General features: G+C 35.1%; 3 protein-coding genes across 3 annotated transcripts in view; 2 read left to right on the top strand and 1 right to left on the bottom strand.

The window, feature by feature from the left end:
• LOC146897064 (mediator of RNA polymerase II transcription subunit 9-like) overlaps positions 1–12,123 on the top strand; it is a 46,029-nt gene extending 33,906 nt beyond the window's left edge. The window contains exon 6 of the mRNA XM_085733084.1: positions 11,808–12,123. The gene's annotated coding sequence lies outside the window, so the exon portion shown is untranslated. The remainder of the gene's footprint in view (positions 1–11,807) is intronic.
• LOC146897065 (uncharacterized) lies at positions 5,563–8,241 on the bottom strand. Its single transcript, XM_085734924.1, has one exon. It carries the CDS (start codon positions 8,239–8,241, stop codon positions 7,459–7,461), a length of 783 nt encoding a protein of 260 aa, XP_085591050.1. The 3' UTR covers positions 5,563–7,458.
• Positions 12,124–13,002: 879 nt separating the features above from the next.
• On the top strand, positions 13,003–13,618 carry LOC146897063 (putative B3 domain-containing protein Os03g0621600). The gene is made up of 3 exons (XM_085736378.1): positions 13,003–13,051; positions 13,147–13,244; positions 13,322–13,618. The coding sequence occupies exons 1-3, from the start codon at positions 13,003–13,005 to the stop codon at positions 13,616–13,618; spliced, it is 444 nt and encodes a 147-aa protein (XP_085592504.1).
• The last annotated feature ends 4,607 nt before the right edge of the window (positions 13,619–18,225 follow it).

The raw sequence follows: 18,225 nt of genomic DNA, 5'->3' as shown, positions 1-18,225 counted from the left end.
ACTAAAATCAACATCGTACATATACAGTATGGTAAAATAGAAAATAATTTTTCATCTCATTAATTGGATTTGAATCAACACATATGCCATGGGACAAAGAGAGACCATGTATACATCTCATGTATACAAAACGGCGGCGAACAACTCTTGCTCGCAGGGATATATATAACATGAGACTAAATTGAATATAATGATTTAATAAAAACCAGCATACTCAATTTGGATCATAAGCATGAAATCAGAATCTCACAATTTTAATTTGTTTAATGGCTATTCACAAGTTTCACGTGCTCTGATGGAAAACAATAATGAAACAATACTAGAGCAAAATCACGGTACTGAGCAAACCTTTAATTTAAATCAGGTACATCAAAAGCAAGAACAACTTCTTGCAATCCAAATCACGTGTGTGTATGTCTCACATACACGGTTAACAAAAGAAACATATATATCATATATGAATCATATACAAATGTCAAACAGATATACACAATTCATATAATTGCAATCAAACAGTTTGATTCCAAATATTATAACACGCATCAATTTGAATCATATTCAAAAACATTAAATCATATCGTAAAATTGAGAGCAACAATAACGAAGTGCTCACACAAAATTAATCGAACTGAATCGTATTCATAAACGTGAAATCTAACCATGACAGGCAAACATCGATTGATTCGAATTCAATAATTTAATCAAAACCAGATGCTCTGATACCACTGAAGGGATTTTAAGAGGGGTTTTTCAAAATTTTAATCCTCTTTGCGTAAGAAATCCCAATGAAAACGGATCTTGATTAAATCATTAATCACAAATCAACAAGAACACATACTTAAACACTTTAAGGATTACGTGTTTACCTAGAACCTTTGTAGCAGAATTATTTCTGATCACGAGCAAAGCGTAGCCATGCCTCTACTCAGTCCACACGAACAGTGCTCCTCCAAAACTCGGTGCTAGCCAAGGAATCAGAAGTGCAGAGAAGAAAGGGATGCTCCAAAAAAAAAATGTAACCAAAACTTCAGCACTAGATTTCTATTTATAGAACTTCTAGTGTGCTCTGCAAGTCAGAATCACTACTGGGCTTCAGTAAGCCCAACAACTAGTTTAGTAATTTTTTTTGCTAACTAATTAGCGTTATTTACTAAACGCACCCCTTATATAAGTCATACTTATATATTTATCTTTTGACTGTTCTTTGTGTGTGACCCTATAGGTTCTAGTCACGTTGGCAATAATATTAAATCTAATATTTAATACTATAAACAATGAGCGGTATCTAGCAACACATCATTGCTACCCAAGTGACAAGAATGTCAAGTGATCTGACGAAACCTTTCCATGATAATACTTATGTGTACAATTACTCCTTTGTCTCGATATCTTTATTGATCCCAAGGCATAGATATTGTCACCCTTGTATAGATCAATGTTTATATTTCTTGATTCCGAAATATACTAAATAACGAATAAGTCCAATATCTTATATTGACTTAGTTCGGCATGGCCATGCAGTTTTACAGTCATATTTCATCAAGAGGCCTAAAGATATATCTCCTGTTTATGAGGAGGGACAAATCCCATCTAGGACACTCATGTCCCTCAGCATGATTCATCAAGTACCCATCAACCAACGTTATGGTTATCCTTTTACAGACAACGTTAGAATGGTAACAAAGCACTTGAGTCCACATCTAGGGATCATAGTGGTTTCAGGTCTAAGAGCGATATACACTATTATCATTGTGAGAATATCTTATGACAATTCCATAACTTACTATGTAGTATTCTCACGGCGGGTCAATCCAATATAAATATTACTCCTAATATTTATATCTATATGAAGACTTGATAACTCTTTATCCATGATCTGTGAGATGTGATCATCAATCTACCCACATAATAGTCTCTATGCTTTAATGATATCCCACTTCTCAATAAAGCTTGACTACGGATACTTTTAGAATAGTTTCCTTATGTCTAACGGGGTCTCACAATTAAGTTATACTTAATGTTCCACTAAACGGACTAACTATTCTAGGGACTTTATTATTTTGAAACAAAACAAAATCAATAAAGAAACGCCTTATAATTTATATATTCACAATATATATTTATATCAATATCATGATACAAAGCCAAACCCAATCAATATAGATTGGCTATTAGGGCTTACTCCAACAATGTCATAATGGAGTATATATAGATCCTAGAATAGATGAGAAAATAGAGTATGTCTGTGAGATAGATAATAAAATAAAATAGAGGGTGAAGATGCTGAGATAATGTGGTGATATAAATGTCTTGAGAGGAACAAAATGGTGAGGAGTCTTAGGACTGTAATGAAGAGTGATGATGAGTAATGTTATGTAAACTTATAAATACGTGCGATGAAAGTTGATGAGGTCTATATCATAAAGATGCTGAGAGTGATGATGTCTATATTACGATATGAGAACTGATGATGTTTATATTATAATGATGACGAGAATGGTGAAGTTTATTTCTAATAAAAGATGGGAGTGAGAGAGTTAAAGATCATAGAAATAAGAATAGGTGTTGTTTGTTTATATGGGTGATGAACTTGGAGATGTTTAAGGAGTATAGGGACGATAATGGTGACATGTATTTTAGTTGATGAAGAAAATAAAGAGGTTTAAAATAATTATTGTGGTGATGTTGTTGATGTTTAATAATATTTGGTGATGTAAGCGGTGATGTGTATATATATATATATATATATATATATATATATATATATATATATGGTGATGTTTAGAGAGCATGGTGATGAAATGGTGATAATATTTACAATTGGTGATTAAAATGGTGATGTTTAATTATGGTGATGTTCTTGTTATGTTATGGTGTTCTGCATATTAGGGAGAGTCATGCATTAATGAATGATGTGCTGATAATGTGTTGATACATATTTACTTGACGAGTCGGTCCCCATGCATGCATACTAGAATTGAGTCTAGGAAAAATGGTGATGAATTGGTGATGAAAAGTCCAGTAATATATCTCTGGCAATTTGGTGATGAAAAGTCTAGTAACATATCTCTGGCAACTCAGTGATGATAGGTGTGGTACCACATTCATATAGGTCTTAGGATGAGTCCATATGCATTTAAATGACATACTTGTTCTTGATATTTTTAAATGTGAAGTGTAATGTGATGGTGTGATATACGACATGTTAAGAAAGAATAATAGATGTTGATGATCTTGTAATGGTGGAATATTGTTCTTATGATATTTCAATATTGTGAATGTTTCCATATAATTTGTTATGGCTGGATTTCTCACCCCTTTCTTGTTGTTGTATTTATGGTGTTTGTACCCGTGGGGTACAGATACTTAGGACAACGAGATCTAGTTGCGGGACGCTTAGAAGGTTGCGACGGGGCTTATCTTCCGTGAATTTTATTTTAGTCATGATTAGACATGTAGTCGAATATGAGCTCTAATATGTAACACCAGGGTTGGGGTTGACGATGAATTTATTTATCTTTGAGTTCAAATCTTAAGAACTATAGTTATTTCTATTTCGATGTTGAATGACAAAAGAAATTTTTATTAATAAGATTAGAGAATTGTTTTTTGTTGTTGAAATTAATATTTAAAAGAAAAATGTATGTTATTATGTGATATCATGTGAAGTTTTGTAACATCCTAATTATTAAATTTATTCTTATTATTTAATAATTATTGTCGGGAAATAGGGTGTTACACGCCCTGTGATTTTGACCAAAATACCCTTTATGCGGTCTTTATAATCCGGACAATATTCGGATCATATAATCCGAAAAGATTAGCAAATCACCATGCTTCATGTGACTTGCGAAACTTGGGCTTGGTCAGGGTGAAATACTATCCGGAAACCAAAATCCGGACACAATGGTTATATTCCGGAATAGAAAATCCGCACACCCTGTATTTAAACTAAGCGGGAAAAATAGTCGTTTTTTTTTTGGAATACGGAATCCGGACAGCTAGGTTATATATAGTTCTCCAGAACCTAGCTGAAGCAGACCACCTTTATCACAAACACTCCCTACACCTCTAAAAAACACTCCATTTAGAGCGAAATTATGGTTTGGAGCAGCAATCTGGCTATCAAGGGGGGTTAACATCATCATTTTCGTCTGAATGCAAAGGTAATGTGTATATAAACCTTTCCCTAGTCGATTTTTAGGCGATTAACTTTTGATCACGTTGTATGATCTTCACTGTACTTTTCTGGAATTGTAAATCCGGACAGCATTCATGCGTTCCAGATTTCGTATTCTTGATTGCACCAGTACAGAAACTGTGTTCATTTTCTGACTCTGCTTCGCACTGTTTTCAGTCATGGTTGTTCCTGTTGATCCCCCAAATGATGATCTACCTCAGAATAAACCTCCTATTGTGTTGCCGCTTCTTTTACTTGAAGATGCGCATGATTCTGGAAATGCCAAATCCGAGAATCCCCCACCACCACCACCGAAAGTAGAGGATGCTCCTCCTCCTATTCCTCCTGCTGTACCACCTCTAGTTGTTGCTGTTTGTATTGACCAGCGAGAACGTTTTACCACTAAACAAAAGTTTGCAACATAGAATGATTTGTTGGAGTGGGTTCGAGAGAAAGCTAGGAAGCTTGGTTTTTCCACTGTTATTGGAAAATCCGATAACGGTGGCAATGGAAGAAGCGCATTTGTTACTTTGATTTGTGAAAGGGGAGGTTCATACACCGAGTACAAGAGAAAGAGTCGGCGCAAGATAGCTGGTTCGGTTAAATGCGAGTGTCCGTTTCGGCTGAGAGGTTACTTGTTGACTGGTGGTGATTGGAGCCTCAAAGTTGGTGATGGTAAACACAACCATGACTTGACACATGTGTTGAAAGGTCATAAAAACGCCGGTCGTCTAAACCCAAATGAACGTGTTCATCTTGAAGAGATGGTGGATTCAAACGTTCCTCCGAGGCAAATGCTTACCAACTTAAAGAAGAGGAACTGATAGCGATTTTTGCAAGTGTACGAAATCGTGCAAGTAGTAAATTAAAACGGTAAGACCGAGTGTCGAACTCGAGGATCGCGTTATACTATTGAATCGTATTTAGGGCTTAATTGAACAAAAAGGTACGAGATTTGTTTTATGCAATAAGGAGAATTAAACAAAGTAAGTATGGTTCAAACTTATGAAGAGAAACGTGTTGGGGATGAGTTTTACTGGATGACTATTTCATGTTAACAACTTAATTATCGCTATTGAATTGACTCATCTAGTTGCTACCGAATCCCCTATAAAATTCGTGCCCTAATTCCTTAGTGACAAAAACGTTAATTCTAAAATAAACACCTAATTCCTTAGTGAATTTTAAGATTAGAATTAAGCATGAACGAACAAGGATTCTCAATTGGTTCCAAGGGTTTGCATCTATTCCTAGATTACAAAGGCAAGGATTTCTTATCTCAAGCGTTTATAAATTCCACTTCCGTATCACAATATAAACCGTAAATCAATTTAAAGGCGGCCAAGCAATAAAAGCATTAAGAACAGAGATAAGAAAAGCAATTCAATGAATTTCATCAATAATTAAAATTAGGTCATATGACAATCATGTTCATCTAGGGTTACTCATCCCCAACAATGGAGGGTTTAGTTACACATAGCAATTAAACAAAGAGAAAGGGATAAAAGAAAGATTACAAGAACAATTCATGAATGATTCTTGCTCAAAATCTCCTCCAATGTTGCTCTGGATCTCTCCTTATGTGTTTCTATGCCTTTTGATCTCCAAAAACGTGAACCCTTTGTGAGAAACACCTCTTTTCTATTTATAAGAAGCTTAAAATCGGCCCCCGAGTGCCTAAAATCGGCCCCCGAAGGCCGAAAACTCGCGTCCTGAAAACAACAAATCGGCGCCCAAACCAGGAGGGTCGGGGCCCGATTTTTCCAGAAGCAAAGCTTCATATTTTGTGCTGTGAAATCGGCGCCCGAACCAGGAAGGTCGGGGCCCGATTTTGACTTGTGCTGGCAGCCTAAAATCTTCATTTTGAGTGCTTTTTAGCTTCAATATCTTGATGAATAACCCTAAAAATTACATTAAAAGTGTCTACAAACATAGTAATGACAGAGAGTCATCACAACCCCAAACTTGCATCGTTACTTGTCCTCAAGGAACACACTAAAAATGAAAAATAACAGTAAAATAACACTTACTCTACCAAGGATCATGTCAAAAGTTCACTCCTTAGTTAGCAATTGATGAGCTAACTTGCTTGGTAACACATCCAATCCACAACTTCTCGCAACAATATTGAAACAAGGTTCACACAGTCGACATGCAAACTACTATATTACCAAGACTTGAAAAGTTTCTAAGCATCAATCAAATTCAATATCATGCACACACTTTTAAGGACTTTTTCGGTTATAACGGGGCTTTAGGTTCGAGGTGGGATAATTTGGAAAGTAGGCTTAAGAAAAATGACTTGAAGTTAAGCATCATCCTACGGTTCTAAAAATTAAAAACAATACCACAACAAAATTCAGGGACTAGAGATCATTAACATTGAATAACAAAAAAAAACTGATCACTTGTTGTCTTTATGCATATTCTTTTTTTTTTTTTTGAGCTGAATTTTTAACGTTTCAGCTATTTTTTTTTACATGCTTTTTTTTTTTTTATAGGACAACACAAGATAATCTTCAATTCTCTAGTACCCCTACCCCAAACTTAGAGTGTTGCTAGTTCCATGAGCAACCCCAAACTTGAATTTTTGTAACATTGAAACACAAATTATGCCTAACTCCAACAAAATTATTGGGACAATTCTATGGTCTCTAGGCTTGTAATGTGGTTCGTCACCGAAACAAGGGGTCTAATCCTAATGGCTCAACTTGGCTTAAACAAAGGAATAATTCAATATAAACTCAGGTTGGCTTCAAAGGCTCAAGGTACAAGCAATTTGCCTTAGTGTGCACACAATATAACCAATCAATAGCAGAGAAAAATCGCAAGCCCTAGAAATAGCATTCACATGGAAACACTCATATTTGTAAAAATTGAGAAATAAAATTTGGCTATGACCTTACAAGCTGAGGTTTCTGGAAGTTGTGGCTATCTAAGCATTCCGTCCGGCCGTACACTTCCCATTGAAAGATCCAATCAAGCAACCACCTCCTTTGAACTTTTGACAAGCCATTGGCAGAATCTTTGTTACTAAACTGGTACATTTCAAGAAAAGTGAGTTCATCAATAATAAACAAACGCAGATGCATCACAAAATAGGGGACTAATCAATAAGCACCAAGACAATACTCAAGTTTGACTCAAATACAACTGAAGCAAAGTACAGAAGCAAATAACTGACATAACAAAAAAAAATCTAGAAAATTGCTTACTGACGTGGGTTGCCTCCCACGAAGCGCTTTTTTAATGTCATTAGCTTGACGCATCAACCACTGTTAAGGTGGCATATATGATACAAAGAACACATCATCCTTCTTCTTCCTTTTGTTGGATAAGAACTCCATGAACTTGAGCAATAGATGATGTTGCTTCCATATCATTTTCAAGTGGACAACAATGAACAAGGCATAAATGGCATCTAGGACTTCATCAATCTCTTCCTTTTTCCCTGCCTTGTTGCTAAAAAAAATTGGAGAAATGTTTTGTTGAGGAATTTTTGGTTGGACACCTAAATCTCTCCAAAGTTGGGACTTTTGAGTTTCCTTACCAACAAGACCATCCTTAATGTTTACCGATTCCCCCTCATCTTCTTTCTTTTCCACAACACTGAATTTATCTTCAATCTTCAGCTTCTCAAACTCAACCACTTGCTCAAATAACCTTTCACATTGACTCTCAAATCTTTCAATTGAACCTTGATTATTATTCATGAATTCAATCAAAATATTCTTGATGTGAAATTTCAGGTCATATGATTCGTTGGGAAGAATTTGAATAGGTAGCATTTGCTCCCAATTAATTTTTTCATTGACAAACTCATCTTGTGCTTCCAAAACCAATAGATCTTCACCTTCTGGTGGTGGGACATAACAATCAAAAGTGTCACTCTTATGCCCTTCAATACAAAAATCAAATCTATGAGGTAAAAACCAAAGGAGGTCCCTTTCAAATGTATCTCTCATGATCTGGCCCTCCAATATACGACATTGTGCAGTTAGAAGACAAGTTTCAGTTTCTTCCAAAAGTTGTAGAAGAAGATAATCATCAAATTCTTTCATACTATGCGGTGGTTAGTTATCTCAACGGAGAACAAAAAAATCACTAGAACTCGACATTAGAAAACTTAACAAATAAAAATAAAATAAAAACAAAAATTTTATTGCAGAGCAAAAAATTTCAATTAAGAAAAAATAAAATTCAACAGTGATTTTGCAATCCTCGGCAACGGCGCCAAAAACTTGATAGCGATTTTCGCAAGTGTACGAAATCGTGCAAGTAGTAAATTAAAACGGTAAGACTGAGTGTCGAACTCGAGGATCGCGTTATACTATTGAATCGTATTTAGGGCTTAATTGAACAAAAAGGTACGAGATTTGTTTTATGCAATAAGGAGAATTAAACAAAGTAAGTATGGTTCAAACTTATGAAGAGAAAAGTGTTGGGGATGAGTTTTACTGGATGACTATTTCATGTTAACAACCTAATTATCGCTATTGAATCGACTCATCTAGTTGCTACCGAATCCTCTATAAAATTCATGCCCTAATTCCTTAGTGACAGAAACGTTAATTCTAAAATAAACACCTAATTCCTTAGTGAATTTTAAGATTAGAATTAAGCATGAACGAACAAGGATTCTCAATTGGTTCCAAGGGTTTGCATCTATTCCTAGATTACAAAGGCAAGGATTTCTTATCTCAAGCGTTTATAAATTCCACTTCCGTATCACAATATAAACCGTAAATCAATTTAAAGGCGGCCAAGCAATAAAAGCATTAAGAACAGAGATAAGAAAAGCAATTCAATGAATTTCATCAATAATTAAAATTAGGTCATATGACAATCATGTTCATCTAGGGTTACTCATCCCCAACAATGGAGGGTTTAGTTACACATAGCAATTAAACAAGAGAAAGGGATAAAAGAAAGATTACAAGAACAATTCATGAATGATTCTTGCTCAAAATCTCCTCCAATGTTGCTCTGGATCTCTCCTTATGTGTTTCTATGCCTTTTGATCTCCAAAAACGTGAACCCTTTGTGAGAAACACCTCTTTTCTATTTATAAGAAGCTTAAAATCGGCCCCCGAGTGCCTAAAATCGGCCCCCGAAGGCCGAAAACTCGCGTCCTGAAAACAACAAATCGGCGCCCGAACCAGGAGGGTCGGGGCCCGATTTTTCCAGAAGCAAAGCTTCCTATTTTGTGCTGTGAAATCGGCGCCCGAACCAGGAAGGTCGGGGCCCGATTTTGACTTGTACTGGCAGCCTTAAATCTTCATTTTGAGTGCTTTTTAGCTTCAATATCTTGATGAATAACCCTAAAAATTACATTAAAAGTGTCTACAAACATAGTAATGATAGAGAGGGGGCCCGATTTTTCCAGAAGCAAAGCTTCCTATTTTGTGCTGTGAAATCGGCGCCTGAACCAGGAAGGTCGGGGCCCGATTTTGACTTGTGCTGGCAGCCTGAAATCTTCATTTTGAGTGCTTTTTAGCTTCAATATCTTGATGAATAACCCTAAAAATTACATTAAAAGTGTCTACAAACATAGTAATGACAGAGAGTCATCAGGAACCATACTACTTCAACTACCATCAAACACATTTATAATGCTACTTACAGGTATAGGCGGTCCATTAGGGGTACGAGGAATGACATGCAACATCTCTTGAAGTCTTTGGTTGATAATGGTTATGTTTATCATTGTAGGAAGTATCATGATTCTGATGAAGTCAGTGATGTTTTTTGGGCACATCCAGATTCTATCAAGTTATTTAACACGTTCTCCACAGTGCTTGTGTTGGATTCCACATACAAGACAAACAAGTATCGTCTTCCATTGCTTGAGTTTGTCGGTAACACCTCTACCATGAAAACATTCTCTATTGCTTTTGCCTATATGATGTCTGAGAGGCAAGACAATGTTTATTGGGCTCTTGAGAGGTGTCGTGAGATGTTGCACTCCAAAGATCTCTATCCAAAAGTAGTTGTGACTGATCGGGACAATGCTTTGATCAATGATGTGGTTGAGGTTTTCCCTAAAGCTACTACTTTGTTGTGCTCATATCACATTGGACAAAATGTGAGAGCAAAGTGTAAATTGGATTGCAAAGTGAAGGATGTCAAAGGCAAGAATGGGGAAGCGATCAAGCCGGCTTCGGTGGTGAAGACTGTGATGGCTGCATGGATGGATATTGTGGACTCCGAAACTGAGGAAGCATATATTGATAATTGGACCTGGTTCAAAGTTGTATGCGGCAAGTTTCCTAAGTTTTTGGGTTATGTTGAAAAGACAATTTTGGATCCGGTTAAGCAGAAGTTTGTGATGTTTTGGGTTGACAAAAACCTGCAAATGGGGAATACTACAACAAACAGAGCTGAATCTGCACATGCTCGTTTAAAAAGTATATGAGTAGTAGTATGGGTTATTTGAGTACAAACTGGAAATCCGTTCATGCCATGCTAGAGTTGCAACATACCGCAATACATGCTTCGTTTCAGACGAGCATTATCATGCTTGAACATCGGTTCAAAGACAAGGTGTTGTAATCTAGGTTGATCCGGAACATTTCAAGGGAAGCTTTGCATCATCTCGTAATAGAGTATAATAAAGCACTTGAAATTGGTACGGATAAATCAAAATGTGGTTGTTTGAGTTTGATCACTTACAAATTACCGTGTGCGTGTATGATAGCTTTGAAGATCAAGAACGGCACCGCCATCCGTTTGGAAGAAATTCACACCCACTGGAAGAGGTTGAGGTTCGAGTACGAGGTTGACCCGAAGCTTCAAAAAGAAGACATCTCTCTATTACGTTCATAGATTCTAAATACATGTTGTTTTCTTCTATTTCAGAGATTTGATTGCCAATTGCACAAAATCTGTAGAGGAGCTTGTCAGATCTGAGCCATAAGTGCCTGTCATTCTTTTCAGACAGGTAATGAACCTTAAATGAGATTTTATTTGTTATTAGATTGCAGTTTCCATGTTTTACTTGATGTGGATTACCTGTTTTCACCTTAAAATTAATATGAAATGAACTGCTAATAGTCATTCAATTAAAGAATGTTCATTACCTGATTAATACTTAAAAGAGTTATGTCTCAAGGTATTTTCCATTATCTGCGTATGTTACAGGGTGAACAGGTGTAGGTTTAGACGAATTTTAGTGTTCTTTATGCCTTCCCGAGTCTTAGAAACTACAGATGAGATTATCAATAAAAAAACTTCGAATTGCCCCTTTTGCAACATCCAGAGTCATCATCAAGTCTGAATTGTATATTTGCATTTTGGTTGAAGAAGAGATCATGATCTTTGATTTTTTTTGACAAATAAACAATTCCTGACCTGTCTTTTAATTCGCCCTATAAGCTGGTTTCCTATATCTGCTAATGAGCTATTGGAATGAAGGGAACCGAGTTGTTAAGCCTTGTATAATGGTCCTTTTTATTAAATTTCATACCACAAAAGATGCAGTGTCCACCGGCATAGAATGAGAGCACCCCATAGAATTCTTTTCTTCCCTATCTAATATCAAATTACTTTTCATTGATTATGATTCAATTTTTATTGTGTCAGTTAAACTAGCACCTTTTTCTGACCTAGTTTTGATCATACGTTGCAGATCTTGCTGGAGATATATATACTTTAAACTTCCAGTTCTCGGAGAATCCCTTGGGATTGTTTTTGTTCTATTACCTTTCACAGTTGTTAAAATTCCATAGATATTCTGCAAGTTACTTATCGTGTTTTGGCTCTCGGATGTTGAAGTTGATATATACATGAAACAAAATCAGAGGCAAAATTCGTGATTGATATTTTTGCCATTTTCTTTTGGCTCTACTTGTGTGCAATTATAGAAAGAGCGGAATTTGGTAATTTGAAGGGATATAATGTAACTGATATATATGGTGTAAAAATGGTTACCCTTTATGCTTTAATTAGGCCATCCTTCCCTTATTAGTAAAAGTTGTTACGTTGCAACAATTAAACCTACATATTTTCCCTCTAAACACGCCTCATTTAATGCTAATTATCTAACCCTAAAAATCTTCCCTCCTTGCAACCTTTTGCATTTCAAAATTTGGAATATTCTGCCTTGCTTCCAATACTATTGTTGTAACGTAATAACCGCTTTGTTATTTTTCAAGGCAATTTTTGTTGACCGTTTCATTAATATCCTTTTTGTAACGTAATATATTATATTTTCGTTAATCAATAAATAATGAGCTGCTTCCATTCTACCCATTATATAGGCAAGTAGTGAGTGATTTTTGTTAAATTTTTTTGCGTATATTTATATAGTTTGTTGTACAGTATTATATTGTCACATTAAAATTAAGATGATACTTTAATTTAAAAGAACACTATATTATATATACAGCTCTATATTATAATCAGATTGCATCTAAGTATCCTTATAAAAATTAATTTTTTTTTAAATTAATATTAATGTGTGTATAATTATTTTCCACATATCAAATTTTTTTAAAATTTTTATACGTCAGAATGTTGCAAATGTTGTGACTAAACAAATTCTTTATCTTTGTTTTAAATAGTGGCCCACGTTATTTTTTCATAATAGGTACTGAATGGATCGGTTCCCACACTTCCCTATTAACTTTATTATTTTTTCATAATAGGTAATGAATGGATCGGCCTTTGGTTTTCTGCATGGAAAACATGCAAATTTCCACACATATTCTCACACTAAACTATACTCTTTCCCTCTATATATACATGTACATGGAATGCATTTCCCCTTCATCCAAATCTGTTCATCCAAATCTGATATCGTGTTTTTTCCTCTCAAAGTATCAATGGCTTTACGTAACACCGAAACTTTGTTGTCCTCTGTTTGCTTGACTGGTAAATTGTTTTGATGCCTTTCTTTTTATACCCAAAATTGCGACACACACTGTTTTCATCTTAATGTTAACCGTTTTGTTGCGTTTAATTGTTAGGTCCTTTGATTCTCAATCATGTGGGTGATCTGGAGAAGGCTGTTAACAAACTCCGACAGAGATATCGAACATACGTAGTGGAATACGACGCTGAAGATGTCGGTGGTTTTCCTTTCTTTTAAAAGTTTAATTGTTTCCCTTAATTTGTGTCTCACTGTTTTCCCTCTTTTTTTAGGGCGTTGTGATGCTCCCAAATTTGTTTGCCGCTGACTTTGGGGACCAGATCACCCGTTTTGCAACTTTGACTGATCAAAAAAATAACAAGTTTGATGTTCTGGTAGAAAGGATCAATGGGAAGATATTTTTTTCCAAAGGATGGAAGGCCTTGCGTGGCTTCTATGGACTTCGGTTGGGTGCTTGGATCTCCCTGGTTTTTGTTGGTGGAGGTCAGTTTGCAATGGTTTTGAAAGATCGTTTCGGAAAGGTTATCAAGGCACCGGTTTTCAATCCTCCCCATGCACTTTGTGATTGACAGAACAAACGTCCAGCCAAGCTTCAACAATGCTCTACCCCCTTTTACTGGAAATCTGACATATCGACACAGCAACACTAACATGCACATCGACCATGTTAAGAACCTGACTGAGAACGACGTAACGAGCGGGTTTCTGGTATGCATATATTTTTCGTCACATTTTTTCTCTAAAATTAAGTGAGTTAGGCAAATAGTGAATGATTTTTGTCACATTTTTTTCAAAACTGTAATCAGATTTATTTAAAACTTAATTTTAGAGAGTTTGTTGTAACGTAATATATTAGTAATGAGTTAATCAATCAATAATGAGCTGCTTCCATTCTACCCATTATATTTTGGATAGTTTGTTGTAGAATACTATGTTATTAAGTGAGTTAGGCAAGTAGTGAGTATTTTTGTTAATTTTTTTTACCTATATTTATATAGTTTGTTGTACATTATTATATTGTCACATTAAAATTAAGATGATACTTTAATTTAAAAGAACACTATATTATATATACAGCTCCATATTATAATCAGATTGCATCTAAGTATCCTTATAAAAATTAAATATTTTTTAAATTAATATTAATGTGTGTATAATTATTTTCCACTTATCAAATTTTTTTAAAATTTTTATACGTCAGAATGTTGCAAAGGTTGTGACTAAACAAATTATTTATCTTTGTTTTAAATAGTGGCCCACGTTATTTTTTCATAATAGGTAATGAATGGATCGGTAAAATTTACCGGCTCATAAGACCCGTGCGGCGCATGGGTAGGCGTTCTAGTTATATCTAATGGTTGCAAACATGCTTACCCTAATTGTCAAACCCTAAACCTAATTTTTTGGCTCCAACTATTTGAAATTTGAATTTCTAATTACCACCTATCCCACCTGCATTGGAAAACATATGCATTGGAAAACATATTCCATATCTCAAAAAATTCTCACACGTTATCTCTCTCCCACGTTTTCTCTAAAACTTCATTTCTCTAAAACTTCTTCTACTTCATATTTTCTCATTTTCTCTTCATGGTTGCTCCTCTCTCAATCTCTCTCAGCCGCCGCTCTTCTCCTCTCTCAGCCACCGCTCATCTCTTCTTCATCCTCACAGCCTCCACTTCTGGCCACCTTACCGCAATCCACACAAGGATCATAAGTTGATGGTGAACATATCCAAAAGATAAAAACCCTTTTGGGTTTTCATTGGCCATCAACACTCCGGCGATGGTCACCGCCGTTTAGGGTCTCGCTCTCTCTCTCTTGGAGGTAACATATAAGCATGTTTCAAGCATTTGAGGTTTCATTTCTCTCTAATTCTCTTATTGGGTTCTGTTTTTGGAATCATTTTTGCCATCCACGATATTCTTTCACCATTGTATTGCTTGATTCATTTATGATTCATCTGTTGTGGGTTTATAGATTCGATCTCTATGAGTGGGAGGTGCAGCCCGTCCTGTGTTTGATTCGATAGAGTTTTGTGGTGGTGGGTGTTCCTGGGGCTTCTTGTGGGGTTGGGTGGGGTTGTATCTCCCCTTCCTCTCCGGGGTGCCCTTCAGATTTTCTTGTTGTTTCTTCCTTTCTTGCAGGTGTGGATGGGCTGGCTTTTTGGTTGGCTATCGGCTACTGGATGACCATCCTTTGCTAGTTCTTTTTGGTGTTTGGGCTCCTTTTGGGGTTCTCTTTGTGTGTCCTTCTGGCCCCGTCTGTGGGGTTGGAGTTTTCTTTTTTTTGGTGTTTTGTGGGGTATCGCTTGGTGCCTATCTTCTTGTATATTCTTGGAAAACTCTTTCTATCATCTATATATATATATATTTTGCCATTCAAAAAAAAAAAAAAAAAAAAAAAAAAAAAAAAAATAGATTCGATTCTGAATCGTATCAGAATTGGGGGATTGAAACAAGAGATTTGTTTAATTTGATTTTAAGGATTTTCAAATTGAAGGTTCTGATTTTTTATTTTTATTTTTTGTAGTTTATTTTTTGCAGGTTTGAGTTTTGGTTTCTTAAATTAATATATGTAAGTTATTGTTAGAATATTCAATCAATGTAAGTGTGACACCAATCTTTTTTTTAAGAACAATAATAATCTTTTTCAATTCATTAACATCTATCTTTTGGCTTTTTTTATTCTTCCTCTTCTCCAAAGTTACCATGTTATGAACTATGTCCTTTGTCCCTTACAATTTATGTCATTCAGTGCAGGTATTGATGTCAAAGTGAGAATATAAATTCTGCATGTGTGTTTTCTGTATGAAAGGCTTTGGAAAACATCATTTTGCTATATTAACTTAACACATATTGTATAAAACCATGGTTTGAGCACATGAAAAATCAAATGACAGGAGCTTATATGAGGTAAGTATTTTATCAATGCAATATCATTGTTTTCCTTTTCTATCATTAGTGATAAAATCACCATTGAACACATCTTTCAGAATCATTTTTAACTTGACTGGGTGTTTTATTTCAACTGAAAGAAATGAATTCCATGGGATATTCGATCAATATTGGCTAATTGCGATATTATTCTTCAAGTGTCCGTTCAGTAAGAACTTATGTTAATGTTATGGACCTATGAATTTAGTTTAAATTTGCGCGATTTCTTCTCTAAAAAAGTAGGAATTTATTTGGGATCATTGTAGCAGTAGCTTTCAATCTTCTTTTGACCTCTTTAATGACAATGCCTTATTATACATGACCAATAGCTGAAAGAAAAGTTAACACAATGATTAGTTTAGGTATTGCTTTATGTTTTTCCAATTGATGTATAATAAGATGCTGAGATGAACTCCTAATCGTTCAAATATTGTGTTCTGGAATTCATGTGATTGAAATGCAAATGTATTCATTGAGCTTAAAAACATGTAAGCCTTACGTAGACTTTTTTTTACTACTTGATATAGTTGTAGCTGGTTAGATAGGATTAGTAGTTCAACACTTTGTTTAAAATGAATTATCTACTTTGATGTTTAATAACTACAGTCTCAAGTCTTTGTGGTAAAAATCTTTTGGCTGAAGAAGGAACTAATCATACGATAGTGTCTCTAACATATGCTTAGTCTGAAGTCCTTTATTAGCATGATACGAGATCAAAACCTTGATAATTACGCACGGCACCTCTTATATAGTAGACCACATGTTTAATAGTTCAAGGCATCCTGCTTGCTTCATAATTGCACTCAATGCACTCACATTACATACTAGCATCTATGTTAATTATAACGCTGGCCTACCCTATGTCTGGAATGCATTGCCTGAAAAAATGTAATCAAATTCATAGGAATGTGCACTTCCACATGATAATCATGATCTTCTTATACATGATGAAGATTTGAACTGTATCAAGCCTATGTATTAGATGTTGCAGTCACGCATCATTGGATTTCTTTGCAAGGCAACTCATTGATTTTCTTTCAAGTGATCATTTCATATCTAATTACTTGCGCAGACCTAGACTAACCATGTCTAGATTGTAAACCGTGATCTAAATCTTAGCTAACTGTGTTTTGCAGATTTAGTACAGCTAATTCTTTAACTAATGGCTCAACCAATGAAGACATAATCATTATTTTTTCCTTGCAATAGTATGCAAGCAATCTTTGATACCATATCATCATATAAGCCTTGAAATGTAGCAAGCCTAAGTATTGTCATAATCATTGTTTCTGTTAAACATGGTGCATTGAAAGAGATGACTAATAACAATCCTATGGTGTGTGCGTGTGTATATGTGTTATGTGTGTGTGTATTTTATTTTTCTGCTAAACATTCTGTTTATGTATATATATACATGTGCTGGTCCTATTTTGCAGACAGAATTTTATTGATCTAATTTTCATTTAGGATGTTATTGAAGGGGATGATTCAAACCGCACAGATCTTATTGAGCAGCTTTAGATTGAATTTCCCAGTATGAATGCTATTAGTAGATCAATAAAATTTGACAGGTTGTGAATATCACTGTTTGTAGAATTTCCTTTGTTGCTGTGACGATTTGGTTTCGACCATTCAGGTAATGCATTTGTTTCTCTTATGTTATCCGATCATTTATTGTGAAATTGAGAGCTACTGAATAATTTTTTTTGTTTCGTTTTGACTCTATGAAATTATGTGACATCAGGTTTGATTGCATAGTTTAATTTTTGGTTATTGTGTTGTTTGACTGCAATGGAAGATAATATAAGAGAGGGAATGAGTTTGGATGGTATACATAAAGTGATAATATTGTGAGGAACAAGCAAAATCCAGCTGATGCTTACACATTCAGAATATGAATTAATTTTCTTCTCCATTACTAAGCAACATAGGCGACAAGTTTCTAAAGTCGACGGCGGCCGCCGGTAAGCAAAGGTCATTGTTCCTTTTTTTTTCTATCATTATCTCACAAATACATATGGCGCTATTTTTATTTTCAACTCATTCTTTCTTTTATTAAGGGATTTCCACTTAAGAATCTTGGTATTAGTTTTCAAAACCGATTATCATTCTTTACATTCAATTCTTTTGCTTGCGAGTGACTTGCGGTAATTGAAGTTCATATGATCGATTGCTGTCAGCTTGGTTTGGTGTGTATATTCTCTACTATGGGTTTGCATGGTGACTTTGTTGAAATCACG

Source organism: Medicago sativa, chromosome 8 (assembly GCF_051527215.1).
Source record: "Medicago sativa cultivar Bolivia chromosome 8, Bolivia_mono, whole genome shotgun sequence".
NCBI classification, from domain to species: domain Eukaryota; kingdom Viridiplantae; phylum Streptophyta; class Magnoliopsida; order Fabales; family Fabaceae; genus Medicago; species Medicago sativa.
This window is presented reverse-complemented; position numbering and strand designations above follow the sequence as displayed.